The sequence below is a fragment of the Antedon bifida genome, chromosome 6, assembly GCF_963402885.1.
Source record: "Antedon bifida chromosome 6, ecAntBifi1.1, whole genome shotgun sequence".
NCBI classification, from domain to species: domain Eukaryota; kingdom Metazoa; phylum Echinodermata; class Crinoidea; order Comatulida; family Antedonidae; genus Antedon; species Antedon bifida.
The window spans coordinates 27,853,564-27,867,622 of record NC_136231.1 but is presented as its reverse complement, the minus strand read 5'-3'; the positions used below and the strand labels follow the sequence as shown (position 1 = coordinate 27,867,622).

Here is a 14,059-nt window from a genome sequence, read left to right as displayed (position 1 = left end):
CACTATCACACTCCGGCCCAAACGTGGAAGATTAGATACAAACAAGGCAAATAAAACAAAATTACTTTTCTTTTTTTTTTATTGTTGTAAACATTTTGTTTATGTTTTAATTGGTGTGTATCATCTGCGCCAACAATTCAAGAAGCATAATAGTCACATTGCATATCATAGTAATAACAACTCTGCCATTCTCTTCTTCATCGTTTATGAATTTATTACACCGGTAATTTTTCAGTATATAATTTGACATGCAACAGAGAAAACTGTGAGAAAGTTAGAGACGCTAGACGATGATTCGAACCCGGAATCATCATTTCAGATTCATCAGGAGGCACCAGCGGTCAAATTGAAGTAGTTCTCTCTCAGACTTTATTATGAAGCTACTTATAAAATGATGGAGTATATAATGTTCATCATAGATTATGTTACCATAAATGACGTAGTTATAATAATATAGTCAATAATGCATATTGTAACGTACACAATACCACGACGGTTGATAATATTACAATTAAAAATAAGCGTGTATTTCGGACTCAAATCAATAACGTTAATTGTATTGATGACTTCAATAAGATATCATTTCATTTGGTAAATATTACAACATTGTCTGGAACAAGAAAGCTTATTGCAATCTGTAATAGATGAGTCCAAATGGACTTCAATTGTTCGACTTGTTTGAAGTTCCAATGTTGGTTATTGCAGTTTATATTTTTTGTTTCTATTATTATTAATTGTAATTGTATAAGATTTAAATTTGTATCCGTTTTTTTCGACTGGACCACAATGCAAAACAAGTTTATTTCTACTTGATTGTGTATTATCCTGTATAAATAAAATAAATAAATAAAATATAATTTCAAAGCAATATTATTGTCTTATGTAAGCTTTCTGTGGATGGGATCTAATAATCGCTTTTTACTTGATGCACCAGAATAAACCAGAACAGAAATGTATTATGATATCAATTGGCTGAGATGTAATCCATATTTTAATGCTTGCATAAAATAAATTAAAAACTGAAACACATCAACACACAGAACGGAGTTATCTTGCCGCCGTGAATTTCTCGGTGGTTGGAATACATTAGAACAGAGACCAGCTTGGATTCGAATCGGGGCTAAAAGTAAACCATTCAACAACCTTCACTTGACAACTTCCATCAGTCACGTCGTTCATTAGAATTCATCTTGCTATTGTTATATAATATATATAAGTTAAGTTATATCGTATTACATTCTAATAATGTTTAGTTCATAATTATGAAGGTGATGATGATATCAAATAACAAAGCATGCTAAACCAATGACATTTCAAACAAAGCCTTAGAACAACCTATTATTCCTGTTATACTTATACTAAATGAAGGTAATCAAAATGTAGTTTGCATAATAAGCTTAAGCTTGTCCATCACATCATCAGTTTCCTGCAGACCACAAGGCTGTGGAGACCACAAACCTTTGGCAGACTTGCTGGACTTGTTATCTGTACACTCAGGATGCAATCTCATTCAATGACTCCAGAGGTCCTTATCCTAACAGCGAATTAAAGAAATCGATGATGGATTTGGAAGAGTAATTGCACATTCGATATACTGCATGAAGATTACAAGGAAAGATGTGCATACCTTTAATAATAGGTACGTAAAGTATTTAAAAATATAGAGTATAATTATATTACGAAGTGAAACCGAATTGTTTTTCCCTAACCCTAACCCATCTAACGTATACAAATTAATGTGTTTCACAAATACTGTATACAAAGCGCGTAGAGTGTAGGAGTGTGGAGTTGGTACTGTATGGGGTGCATAAGGTACCAGTAGATATTGCGAACATATAAGAAACATCCTGTTGATCTGTCATGTTTCGATTTTCAAAACTTGTATTCTACCGCGCTTAGAAGTGCTTATGCCCAAACTAGCAGCATTTGAATGGAACGGCCACTCTTTAATCCTTTTATGTATGTTAGTCTTAATCGCTTTCTACAATACTTTATGACAAATCACGGCTAGCATTTTCTGAGGTGTAACTAGTATTTTATTTACTTATTTCCTAGTTCTTGTTACTGTCGTCATTGTAAACAGCTCGCCGAATGTTGTTGAAGGTATGTAGCCTACACATGCTTATTTTAAAACTTTTCAATGACTGTGATTGAACTGAGTATGATTATTGAGAAGCAGAATGTTAATGCCTCCCATTTTAACAACCGAATTATTGACAACGTGGACGTGCGTATTTTTGTCGGCAGAACGTATACCATTTTCATAGTGGTATGATCTAAGATTTTCCTTTTTTGGATGACTACTCATCCCTGGTACCATAACAATTATGGTGGCTTATTTTTTTTCAAATACTTGATACATAATTAAACTTACTGATTGGTTCTTTTTGTATCAACATTGACTTTTATTCTTATTTGAAAATAATTAATTATAAAGCTAAAACCGTTTGTATTATAATATAAGTATATAATTACAAAATTAAAATATAGAAATAAAAATACTAAATATTGCACTTAATGACATTTTAGATATAATTAATAACAAGAATTTGCACCCAGGAGAGTAAACAAACTAATTGTTTAACGGTCTGTACAACCCACTGCTATACTTAAATGTGTGTGTTTGTTTTATTCTTTTTATTATATTTAACCAGCGAAAGTTTGAGAATAAAATGTAAATTTATCGTTTTTATTCAGTGTTTTATTGAATCATCAAAAAGAAATAATTACAAATTAAGACAGCTATATAAATTGTTTTTAGGATTATGTGAGGAACCTCTGGGTGTTGAAAATGGGACGACGCCATTGGCGGCATCTAGTTATTTCGCCAATTCTACACGGGCTAATCGTGGTAGATTAAACACTCTAAACGGTTATGGATTTAGAGGTGCATGGAGACCATCTATTGATGACGATAATCCATGGATTCAAGCTGATCTGAAAAGGAATACCATCGTAACTGGAGTCATCACACAAGGTAAAAATGGATCAGTTGCAGCATGGGTGACAGAGTATGAAGTTCATTACCGCGATGATGCAGGTACCAACTTCCAACTTATAAATGCAAGTACCGTATACGTTTGGTTTATTTTACATGTACTACATAGGCCTACATCATGTACTACATAGGCCTACATCATGTACTACATAGGCCTACATCATGCACTACATAGGCCTACATCATGTACTACATAGGCCTACATCATGCACTACATAGGCCTACATCATGTACTACATAGGCCTACATCATGTGCTACATAGGCCTACATCATGCACTACATAGGCCTACATCATGTACTACATAGGCCTACATCATGCACTACATAGGCCTACATCATGCACTACATAGGCCTACATCATGCACTACATAGGCCTACATCATGCACTACATAGGCCTACATCATGTACTACATAGCCCTACATCATGTACTACATAGGCCTACATCATGTACTACATAGGCCTACATCATGTACTACATTGGCCTACATCATGCACTACATAGGCCTACATCATGTACTACATAGGCCTACATCATGCACTACATAGGCCTACATCATGTACTACATAGGCCTACATCATGTGCTACATAGGCCTACATCATGCACTACATAGGCCTACATCATGTGCTACATAGGTCTACATCATGCACTACATAGGCCTACATCATGTACTACATAGGCCTACATCATGTACTACATAGGCCTACATCATGCACTACATAGGCCTACATCATGTACTACATAGGCCTACATCATGTGCTACATAGGCCTACATCATGCACTACATATGCCTACATCATGTGCTACATAGGCCTACATCATGCACTACATAGGCCTACATCATGTACTACATAGGCCTACATCATGTACTACATAGGCCTACATCATGCACTACATAGCCCTACATCATGTACTACATAGGCCTACATCATGTACTACATAGGCCTACATCATGTACTACATAGCCCTACATCATCGTCGACCCTTTTCCTCTCCTACCGCCTCTCCGTCCTGAAATCTGACGAATTACTAAAAAAATTAACCTCGGGGTGACCCGAATCCCAGAGTCGCATAAAGTGTGGTGAAAATAATGATGTAATTATTATTCTCTACTTTTATAATAGTGAAATATAATTATAAATCAAATCTGTATTTGATAATAAACTTGAACTTGAATTCGTTTAATATTTAATGATTACATTGTAACTGTTATTATTTAGATATTTACAGGGAATAACGATAGGAATACTCAAGTCATAAATATGTTTTCTTCACTTATAATTGCTCGAGTCATCCGCATTTATCCAACTGAACATCACGAACGTATTGGCCTGAGATTTGAAGTTCTTGGTTGTAAAGGTAACTTCTTTGTTTCTAAACTATAACAAATTTAACAATGAAGATTTTGATTTTTAGTCGCGTGGACGCGACTCTATAGTTCACTATGTCGGTCGGTCGGTCGGTCTGGTATCACTATGCGTTTTAGCACGCGACTTATGGCTGTTGGCCTTGTTTTTATTGTAGCATTGATTACAAATACATGGCTGTGCATGAAAAACAGCAAAAACCTCTTTAATTACAAAATTTGATTACTAAATATAGATAGTACGCGCAGAATAAATCATGTTATGTTGAAATCGTAAATTTTCATTCTCAAGATTGGTGCGCAGATGCCTTAGGAATAGAAGATGGAACAGTTAAGTCAGATCAGATAACACCATCTTCTTCTAAATATGATACATGGAATGGATTTAGGCTAAATTCAGGTTGGGGATGGAGAGCAGGCAGTAACGATGAACAACAATGGATTCAAGTCGATTTCCTTACAAATGATACAGTGACTACTGGTGTCATTACGCAAGGAGGAGGAGGCTTCTTGACTTCTTACTGGGTGACATCGTTTGAAGTATCTCATAGCACGGATGCTGTAAACTTTCAGGCAATTATGCATGGAAGTGAAGTTGTAGTAAGTGTATTATTTGACATTCACATTGAATAGTATGTATTTTGCTGAAGCTGCTCATCTGCCCAGCATTTTTTCATCTTTAATGTTGTATTAGAGTGTAATGTTATTGTATGTATAATTGATATTGCTGGTGGAATAAATAATCGAAAGTAAGCTTAGCTTTAGTCGAAAAATTTAATAGTGAGAGGTAAATAATGAGTATTGGATTTCGTTATAAGTGATTTGCTTTTTGTTACACAACAATGTAAATCATTACATCATGTCCATCATCTTTTATTTACTGTGGAGAACTTTATTTGAGTACGGCACGCCACATTAATGCAGCTGAGCAATAATAAAAAAAAAAATGAAAATGTACGATTTTATTTGGAGTCAAGATAATTTTGATACCGTAATTATTCATATTTATTGTAATGATACATTTTAATATTATTTGTAGGAGTTTAACGGGAATACAGATACAAATACCGAGGTAACTCACATATTTCCAATTCCTATAACCACTCGAGTTATACGCATTCATCCCACCAGTTGGCATAGAAATATAGCTATGAGATTTGAAGTTCTTGGTTGTAGAGGTAACTTCGATCTTTATAAGCCGGATATTAAAAACACAGATGATACACAAATTGTATGATATGGAAACATTTATTCATGCCTATGATGACGATAGAAACAAGGCCATATACATGGCTGCAGTCGCGGGCTCAAGTTAGTGTTTACCGACCGACAGACCGACATAGTGAGCTGTAGTGTCTAAAAATGTTATGCTTACAATCGTCTTCTTATCTAAAAGAAGAAACATTTTCTACAGAAGATGATTGTGCAACAAAAACCAAAACCTCAAATCATTTTCAACCATACTTTGTTTCCTTTTGGAAACACATGGTGTACCGAAAACCTATAATTTTATTAGCTTTATTCGCCATGCAAACAATAAACACAATCAATCATCAACAGCCAGTAATGTTCAACAAACACCATCCACTACAGGACACGGTGAGAAACGATTCATATTTTGAGAGAGTTTACATATTTTGAAACGTACTCTAATTTCATCGAAAATAAATTTGGAAAATTGTAAGCGCGCGTATATGAGAACCACATTTTATTTAATTGTAATTCATGCTTGTGAAGATACAAACGTGATTTCATTAAATCGTGAAAATATAACCACATCGATTCCTGGTCATAAGGAATATACTGTGAAAAATTGACTTAGCTAGATGAAACTGATATTAAGACAAGGCCATATACAAGTTAGTGTTTACCGACCAACCGACCGACCAACCGACCGACATAGTGAGCTGTAGAGTCGCGTTGCACGCGACTAATAATTTACCTGGTAATAAATTGAACATTTGCTGCTAAAATTAATAATAATAATTCAGGTTTATCGCATCATGCTACAAGCCTGAATGCGCTTTACAAAAAAAAATAATTCAAGAATTTCTTGAATTTTATTTTGTTTGTACATACTTTCAAAGTAAGTACATGCATTTCTTACGTTTTCATCTCCAGAAACAAGATCTGAAGTAGTAACTCAAGTACCAACTGAAATGCAGACTCAAGTACCACCGACTCAATTACAAACTGAAGAACAAAATGCAGTTCAAACCGAGGTACATAATGATGTACAAACTGATTAGTACAATACATGATTGGCATTAATGTGACGTTTATAATTTACATACGTACATTAATTAACTAATGTTAACTCAATCTTTATCTTATATGTCTGGGTGAAATTGTGTGAGGGTTGTTATTACGTTGGAAACATAAGTTTTGTAGTTTGACGTATTAATAAGCAGATGATCCTCCCACACAAGGAAACTAAAACGCTGGATTTATATGCTAACATATTTCTTTAAAATACAATTGTCGTTAAAGGTATTTCTGGACATAATGACAGGTATATCAACTTTGGAAAATTCAATTTTAAAACTGTATATGCCAAGAAATGTAACAGTGTTAGAAACAACAATTGAAGGTAAGATTGTTCTCATTATCATCACCGACTGAACAACCACCATTGTTATATTATCGAATTATTTAAGATTATTTATTATTAATTTATAGGTGTAAATGCAATGATGATACGTTTAAACGATTCCGAACCTGCAGAATTCATCATTGAAGCAGATACGAATGACTTTGTAAGGTTTCAACCTCTGACAATATTAGAAAACATTGGTAAGATATAAAACGAATGGTTGTATTACTGGTGTGATGTATTAAAGAAATAATGTTTATTATAATAATTATTTATAGTAATTATTAAGAATATCTGATCACGTAAATAGTTAACCTGTAGTCCTTTCAAAATTTGAACAGATTAAGAAAACGGAACATTATGTTAAACGGGGATATACAGTTAATGTAGTCGTCACATAAGCCTGGACAATAAAAGAGAAGATAGTCATATAATTATAATTGTCTGTTCTATTCAGTTCGTCTGTTGCGGCCTGTGGAATGATTAAAAAATTGTATTTTTAATGCACTTTCATATTAATACAGAGTTGGTGTTAGCGATGTACATTAAATCATCAGCCGACATGATCAGTTCAACAATTACAAATAGGTCATTGTAAGTAAACTAAAAACGCTCTTAGCAAACAATTTTCATTCTAAATAAGAAAATACAATTCATTGTGTTGTGTCTGAGTTGCTTTTTGTAAATTTATATTTGTTACTTTTAACAATAAAAGAATAAGAAATTTATTCGGAACAAAAAAACACTAATAACTGAATCAAAAGGACGTAAGTTCACGAAGAACACACGTTTAAAAACAAACATTTCTAAATAATATGAATATTAAATGCTTTTACAAAGTTATAGTTATTACTTCCTTGAATATAGACATTTTTTGGAAGATGCCAATTTGGATAACTCAATACATACAACTTATTCGCTACTGAGTAATGGAATATTCTCGCTGTCAGCTTTTACATTTGATAAAAACAGAATTCAAATTGGAAGTAAATTTCAGCTACCTTTTGAACAGGTAAAATAATATTCTAAGTTTATAAATGGAGCACTAACTTTATAGCTCCATGGTTTATATAACTATTGCATTGATAAAACAACGTATCACAATGATTAACAGGTTCATTAGATCGAAAAACATATATTTGTGGGCAAGTTGATACAAACTATTATGTCCAGTGTAGTTCATTATTTAGACTAGAACATTTTTAAATGAACAAAACCGTTTTCCTTTATTTTTGAGGAAAATTAAGATAAAAAACAAAAATATGTTATGCCAATATCAGGCTCTGGTGTAATTGTTGCTCTTACTGTAATTTCTTAGATTAAAAAAGAAGAGGACCAGCTTCAAGATAAAATATGTGCCTTTATTAACAATCAAGGCCTGTAAGTTAAACTAGTTTTCATACCTTATTTTGGAAACTCGAGTAAACTAAGAGTTTGGCAAGAAATGTTTTTCAAATGTTTGCAGTGTAGACCAGTTACTTCGACAAACTTTAGTTTGCAAACTAAGAGTAAACTACGAGTTTGGCAAGAGAAGTATCCAAAGTTTGCTATTGTATGAGTTACTTCTGCCGTGCAACTTCTTGACAAACTAGTATGCCGATGTTTGTGAGATCAACCAATCAAATAGCAGTATTTGGGTTGCAGTCATTTGATCCTCTAGATAGACAAATTAAAAACAGCAACTAATAACTAGCCGAAAGTCTATACTAGCAAATTTCAGCAAGAACAGTTGTTCAAAGTTTACTAGACCGTACCCGTTGATAAATTTTTGCGAACTGCAGAAAAATAGTTTGCAGAAATCAAACCGTTCACCTTCCTGACAAACTAGTTTACTGAGATTTGTGAACTTAGTGTAGTCATGTGATTCTGCATTTAGACAACATGACAGGCTGAAAAACAGGTAATATCAATTAATAACTGTAAGTTTTCTAATTTATATTATTAGGTGGTCAAGTAAAGGATGCAAAATGGACGCAGGTAACACGTGTTCATGTAACCACACTACGTCATACGCGGTTTTAATGAGGACTACACGCCAGGTAAGTACGTTCTTTATTTATTTATTTATTTATTGTGAGTCCACGCCAAGTAAGTACGTTCTTAATTTATTTATCGTGAGTCCTTCTTCGGCGTGTTCGTTTTAATGACAAATTTGCCAATGTTTCTTACAGGTACCCCATTCTGATTCACACCAATTGGCATTAAGTTGGATATCCAGAGTAACCATTGGCTTATCTTTACTGGGGTTGATTTTAACTTTAATAACTTACTGTTGTTTCAGGTAATTTTACATTTGTTTACTCTGTTCTTTACTCATTCAGTTCACTTATATATATATATATCATCATTTTGATCACCTTAACAATAATGATAAATTTATATTTCTTATTGGCGCTCAAGATTTCGACATTATTTTACCTGTTATTAAGTTTGTGAACTCCGCCTTTTTTAGGAGACATAATTAACTTTCTTTTGTTCTTTCTCTTTGATGTTTGTTCCTTGTTTTTATCGTTTATCTTGATGTTAATTTTATCAAATGTGTTTTGATGTATTAAAGAATTTTGAATTTGAATATATATATTCTAATTATAATGTTTCTCAAAATTGAATAACTCAGATCAACCAATATATTTCAGAAAGCTAAGAAACTCTGATCGGAGTTGGATTCACTGCAATCTAGTTTCCAACTTAATGATTCTTCAAAGTTTGTTTCTGTTTGGAATTGAATCAACTGATCACGAGGTTTGTATCACTCGCCTATTTTCACGCAACTGTCATTATGCGCATGCTCATATTTCTAAGCGCACATGGACATTTCGACTCAACAGCTGTGTAGTCGCGTGGCGCGTCATGGAAACGGAAGTTTACTTGTATGTAATATTTTTATTTTATTTTATTTTATTCAATCAAAACTAACAGCGATAATTACCGCCACTTACATGTTTGAAAAATATAATGTACGTATACAATTATTTTCATATCATGATGTATTAAATATAAATTTGTCATTTAGTATCTATGCATGATCGTGGCCATTGGATTGCATTTCACGGCGTTAACCGCGTTTATGTGGATGTTGGCAGAGGCAGTTTATATAGCATTTAAAGTATTAAGAACAACTCATTGTGTTTATAACAAGATGTTATACTACATTATCATCTGCTATAGTGTACCGTTGGTGGCGGTAGCTGTGTCACTTGTCACTACTTATAACAGTTATAGAGACCCGTATTTGTAAGTAATTCATTTCCTTTATTTTGGATAGTACATCCATATTATACAAAACACAAAATACTAAACTATCCTAAAATATCAATTTGCACCAACGCTGATGCAGATTGGATTATGTACCAGTATGGTTTAGCTTAACACTAGGTAATCGATTAGGCCTCCTCTAGGCCTACTACCTTAGTATTTTTAGAAAGGCTTCTTATGATTTTATTTTAATAATACTTTTCTTTTCCTAAATTTAAATTGTTAATATTTCGTTTTGCGACACCTTTGGAAACAAACTATCTTGTATTGTGTTGTCTGTTCATTTTCAATGTATATTTGAGAAATATTTGTTTGTTTTTGTTTTTCTAGTTGTTGGATAAACAGCGATAACGGCCTTCGCTGGGCATTCGTTGGTTCGGTATCGCTTATAGCATTGGTAAAGTACCATTGTTTATCATGGGTTTTAATCATTATTTTATGGACGAAATTAATTTCGACTTTTTCTAACACTTTTCTATGAATGATAATTGTTTTGTTTCCGACTTCTATAGATAAACTGTTTACTTCTTGCAAAGATAATAAAATGTATCTATACAAGATCAAGAACCAATCGATCTCAAACAGAAACAGAAGATTACAGTGCTATTAAGTAAGCAGTACAATCAGTTTGTCTTTTAACTTCATTGTTTTAAATTTAACTATAATTTTTAAAGTTTTAGATTATATTACATTTTAAAATTTACATTTGTTATTTTGATATTTCAGTGTACTGTACTTTAGAGTGTTTGTGTGATTTGTTTTAGTTGAAATTGTTATATTTATGTTGACAATTATTCTGTATAAATATGATTTAAATGAAAATAAAAATATAAATATTCATCAGATTCAAAGATAACTAAAAAGATAAAATGGAACAAACACAAATCAATACAAACTGATCAATTATTAATTACTAAATATTATTGGTATTATTGGTATGCCATTCGGCATAAATAAGCTTTCCCATTTAATTTCCAAACAGGAAATCATTAAAGGGGCTAGTCATTTTATTACCCTTATTTGGAGTGACGTGGCTTGTGGGGCCGTTCATGATTGGATCGTCATCACTATGGTTAGAATACATATTCTGCATCATCAATGGTTTACAGGGGTGCTTTATATTCTGTGCATACGTTCTGTTAGATCCTCAGGTTTGTGCTTTGTTTGTTTTCTTAGATAGAACGACGTCAATTATTATTATTTGTCTCATTAACACAATCGTATCCTTTTTATCAAACAAGGCCATATACATGGCTGCAGTTGCGTGCTCAAGTTAGTGTTTACCGACCAACCGACCAACCGACCGACATAGTGAGCTGTAGAGAGTCGTGCGACTAAAAATGTTGTGGAACGCATTAAGCGTAAAAGACTAATTATGAAACACATTGTTCGATTTAGAATTTTAGGGCTTTTTTTCTCTCTAAAAAATTATTTTTATTTATTCACTTATTAATAGTGAATTATTCTGACATCGTCCTAAACCAATCAGTAATCAGGTGATTTAACATTCATTAATTTATTTGATGATAATATTATAGATCCGTGGTGTCGTAGGCCGCTCATTTGGGCTCAAGAACAAAGTATCAGTTATTAGTGTAAGTATACGATCTTAAGTAACTTAACTTAACTTAAGTATCAGTTATTAGTATAAGTATACGATCTTAAGTTGTAATATATCTATTATGGATTTTATTTTGGTTTTTAAAAAATAGCACAAACTTGGCAATTTATACGTAACATAAAAAAGACAATAACTAGAAAATCGGGCCAATTGTCTGTATAGGCTTATCTATTTATATTTTCTGATTTAATCGATATCTACTAATCTATTTTTTATTTATTTAGAGTACAATGGTAACACGAACATCAAAGGCAGAATAATCTTTCACAAAATATTTCACGAATAAAACATGCGAAGTTATTTCGGAAATCGTTTTTATATTGCCGACTGCAACACTCATCAAACAACTCAACAATATTTCACTAATTAGTGTTTTGAAGAAAAGAATGTACAGTATAATAATGGTAAACAAGAGAGACGTATTGCGTCATTGCACGTTAGGCCTATAGGCCGTGTTTCCGAAGCCAACAATTAACTGATAAAAGTTAACCGATTTGCATGTCAAATTTGCATGTCAAATGTCTAGCTTCATGAGTTTGTCTTGCAGCGCGCATATTGATAACTGTAATATATTCTTAGTAATTTAACGACTGGGTTGGAGACTAATGAAAGAGTACTATAAGATGGCTGAACATGGTTCTCGGTGGAATACTTAGTGTTAATACACTCTAAGTGTACAATATAATAATATTTATGTGCTGTCAATTTACTTTACTGATTAAAATGAAAAAAAAAAGATTGTTAAAAATTAATAGTGAAAACATTGTGCTTATATTAATGCATGCATGTCTATAATTTAGCATATTTCCACCGTTTTAAGGTCATAAATAGAGCAAAGACAAGTTAGGAAAAAAAGTAATCACTGATAAGACACACATTTAATAATAGGTCAGGATATTATCATATATTAAAACAGATTCAAGTCACTGACGATAAAGTGTTTAATGTTAAATTTGTAGTTTTTCCGGTTTCTATATGACTACGTTTCCTATATCAACAATAAACTGCCTTATATTCGTTATAGTTTCGTTGACGTTTGGTCTGTCTGATACATATCTAACAGACCACTTGGTGTAATAATAACAAGAAAGGTTGCCTAATGTAGGGTAACTACAATTCATCACACGTACATTGCAAATATTTGCACATTTTAATCAGGAATTTTAGTATACAACACATTTTGTAACCACAATTTTAAAACAATATTTATATTTTATGCATTTACCGGTAATAAAGCACAGGTCAAAGATGATGACAATCCCTGTAATATTCTTCCTTACTTCCGATAAACCAGCCCCTTTAATCTGCTCACCAAAAATGACCTCTGCGATAAAAATCCCAGAAAATTAAATTACCGTGTTAATCACTTGGAAACACCCACGACCAAGTTCACTTCCTAGGTCTATCTATGTATTTATAAAAACCAAACAACATTTGTTGAAGACTTTAGAAGACGACTTTAACAGAAGGAGACATTCTTCCAGAAAGTGAGATTAAATAGCGCCATCATATTTGTTCGAGAGTGAAGAAAGTTAACCAACTTTGTTTCGTTACATTTACACTAAAGCATTCGGACCTGACTAAACCAAAATGAAGACGACACTAACGTGGATAATGCTACTTACAATTGTTTCCTATACAACAGGTATGTATGTATATTGTGTACATTTTGGCGTAGGCCTACCGTATATTGTGGGGTAAATGTATTGTTAGTGTGCGAAATATCTTTTCTCTCAAATCGGTTTTTACATATTTTACCAAAATCACAACAGGCCTACTAAACTAGTGTTGTTTTTTAAATTGGTTTGTTTGTAAAAGGGACTAAACACTAAGTGCTCCAGACTAAATGCGAACTTGAATAGAACATTTTTATTAATCAATGCAGTACGGTATACCGTCTATCTTCTCGTACCACAATGATATCACTTGCTTCCAAGGTATTGAAGCAATACGATACACGAATTGATTCAACTGCCAACTCAATTTTGCATTCAAAAGTGCAATAAACATTTTAATGTAAGTCACTATTGAGAAATTATTGGGCGGATTTACGGATTTCCTTCTTCAAATAAAAAACTAATACACAAAACAATAGATACTGTACATACATGAGAAGGCCTAACGTTGTAAATAACTTTAATAATAATAATAATTTTAAGAATCGCCAAGAAATCCTAATACCAAAGAAGTCTCATGCAACAGGCCTACTATTAAATATGAAATA

At 32.7% G+C, this 14,059-nt stretch overlaps 2 protein-coding genes across 2 annotated transcripts; both read left to right on the top strand.

Annotated features, from left to right (window-relative positions):
• The first annotated feature begins 2,140 nt into the window (after window positions 1–2,140).
• LOC144845771 (lactadherin-like) lies at window positions 2,141–6,615 on the top strand. Its single transcript, XM_078703201.1, has 6 exons — window positions 2,141–2,231; window positions 2,762–3,072; window positions 4,221–4,359; window positions 4,659–4,966; window positions 5,406–5,544; window positions 6,488–6,615. The coding sequence occupies exons 1-6, from the start codon at window positions 2,141–2,143 to the stop codon at window positions 6,613–6,615; spliced, it is 1,116 nt and encodes a 371-aa protein (XP_078559327.1).
• A 245-nt stretch (window positions 6,616–6,860) lies between these two features.
• On the top strand, window positions 6,861–12,119 carry LOC144844371 (adhesion G protein-coupled receptor L3-like). The gene is made up of 14 exons (XM_078701254.1): window positions 6,861–6,956; window positions 7,046–7,159; window positions 7,484–7,553; window positions 7,827–7,971; window positions 8,278–8,339; window positions 8,905–8,998; window positions 9,131–9,240; window positions 9,596–9,701; window positions 9,973–10,193; window positions 10,545–10,611; window positions 10,727–10,824; window positions 11,197–11,365; window positions 11,753–11,809; window positions 12,060–12,119. The coding sequence occupies exons 1-14, from the start codon at window positions 6,872–6,874 to the stop codon at window positions 12,093–12,095; spliced, it is 1,434 nt and encodes a 477-aa protein (XP_078557380.1). The 5' UTR covers window positions 6,861–6,871; the 3' UTR covers window positions 12,096–12,119.
• The last annotated feature ends 1,940 nt before the right edge of the window (window positions 12,120–14,059 follow it).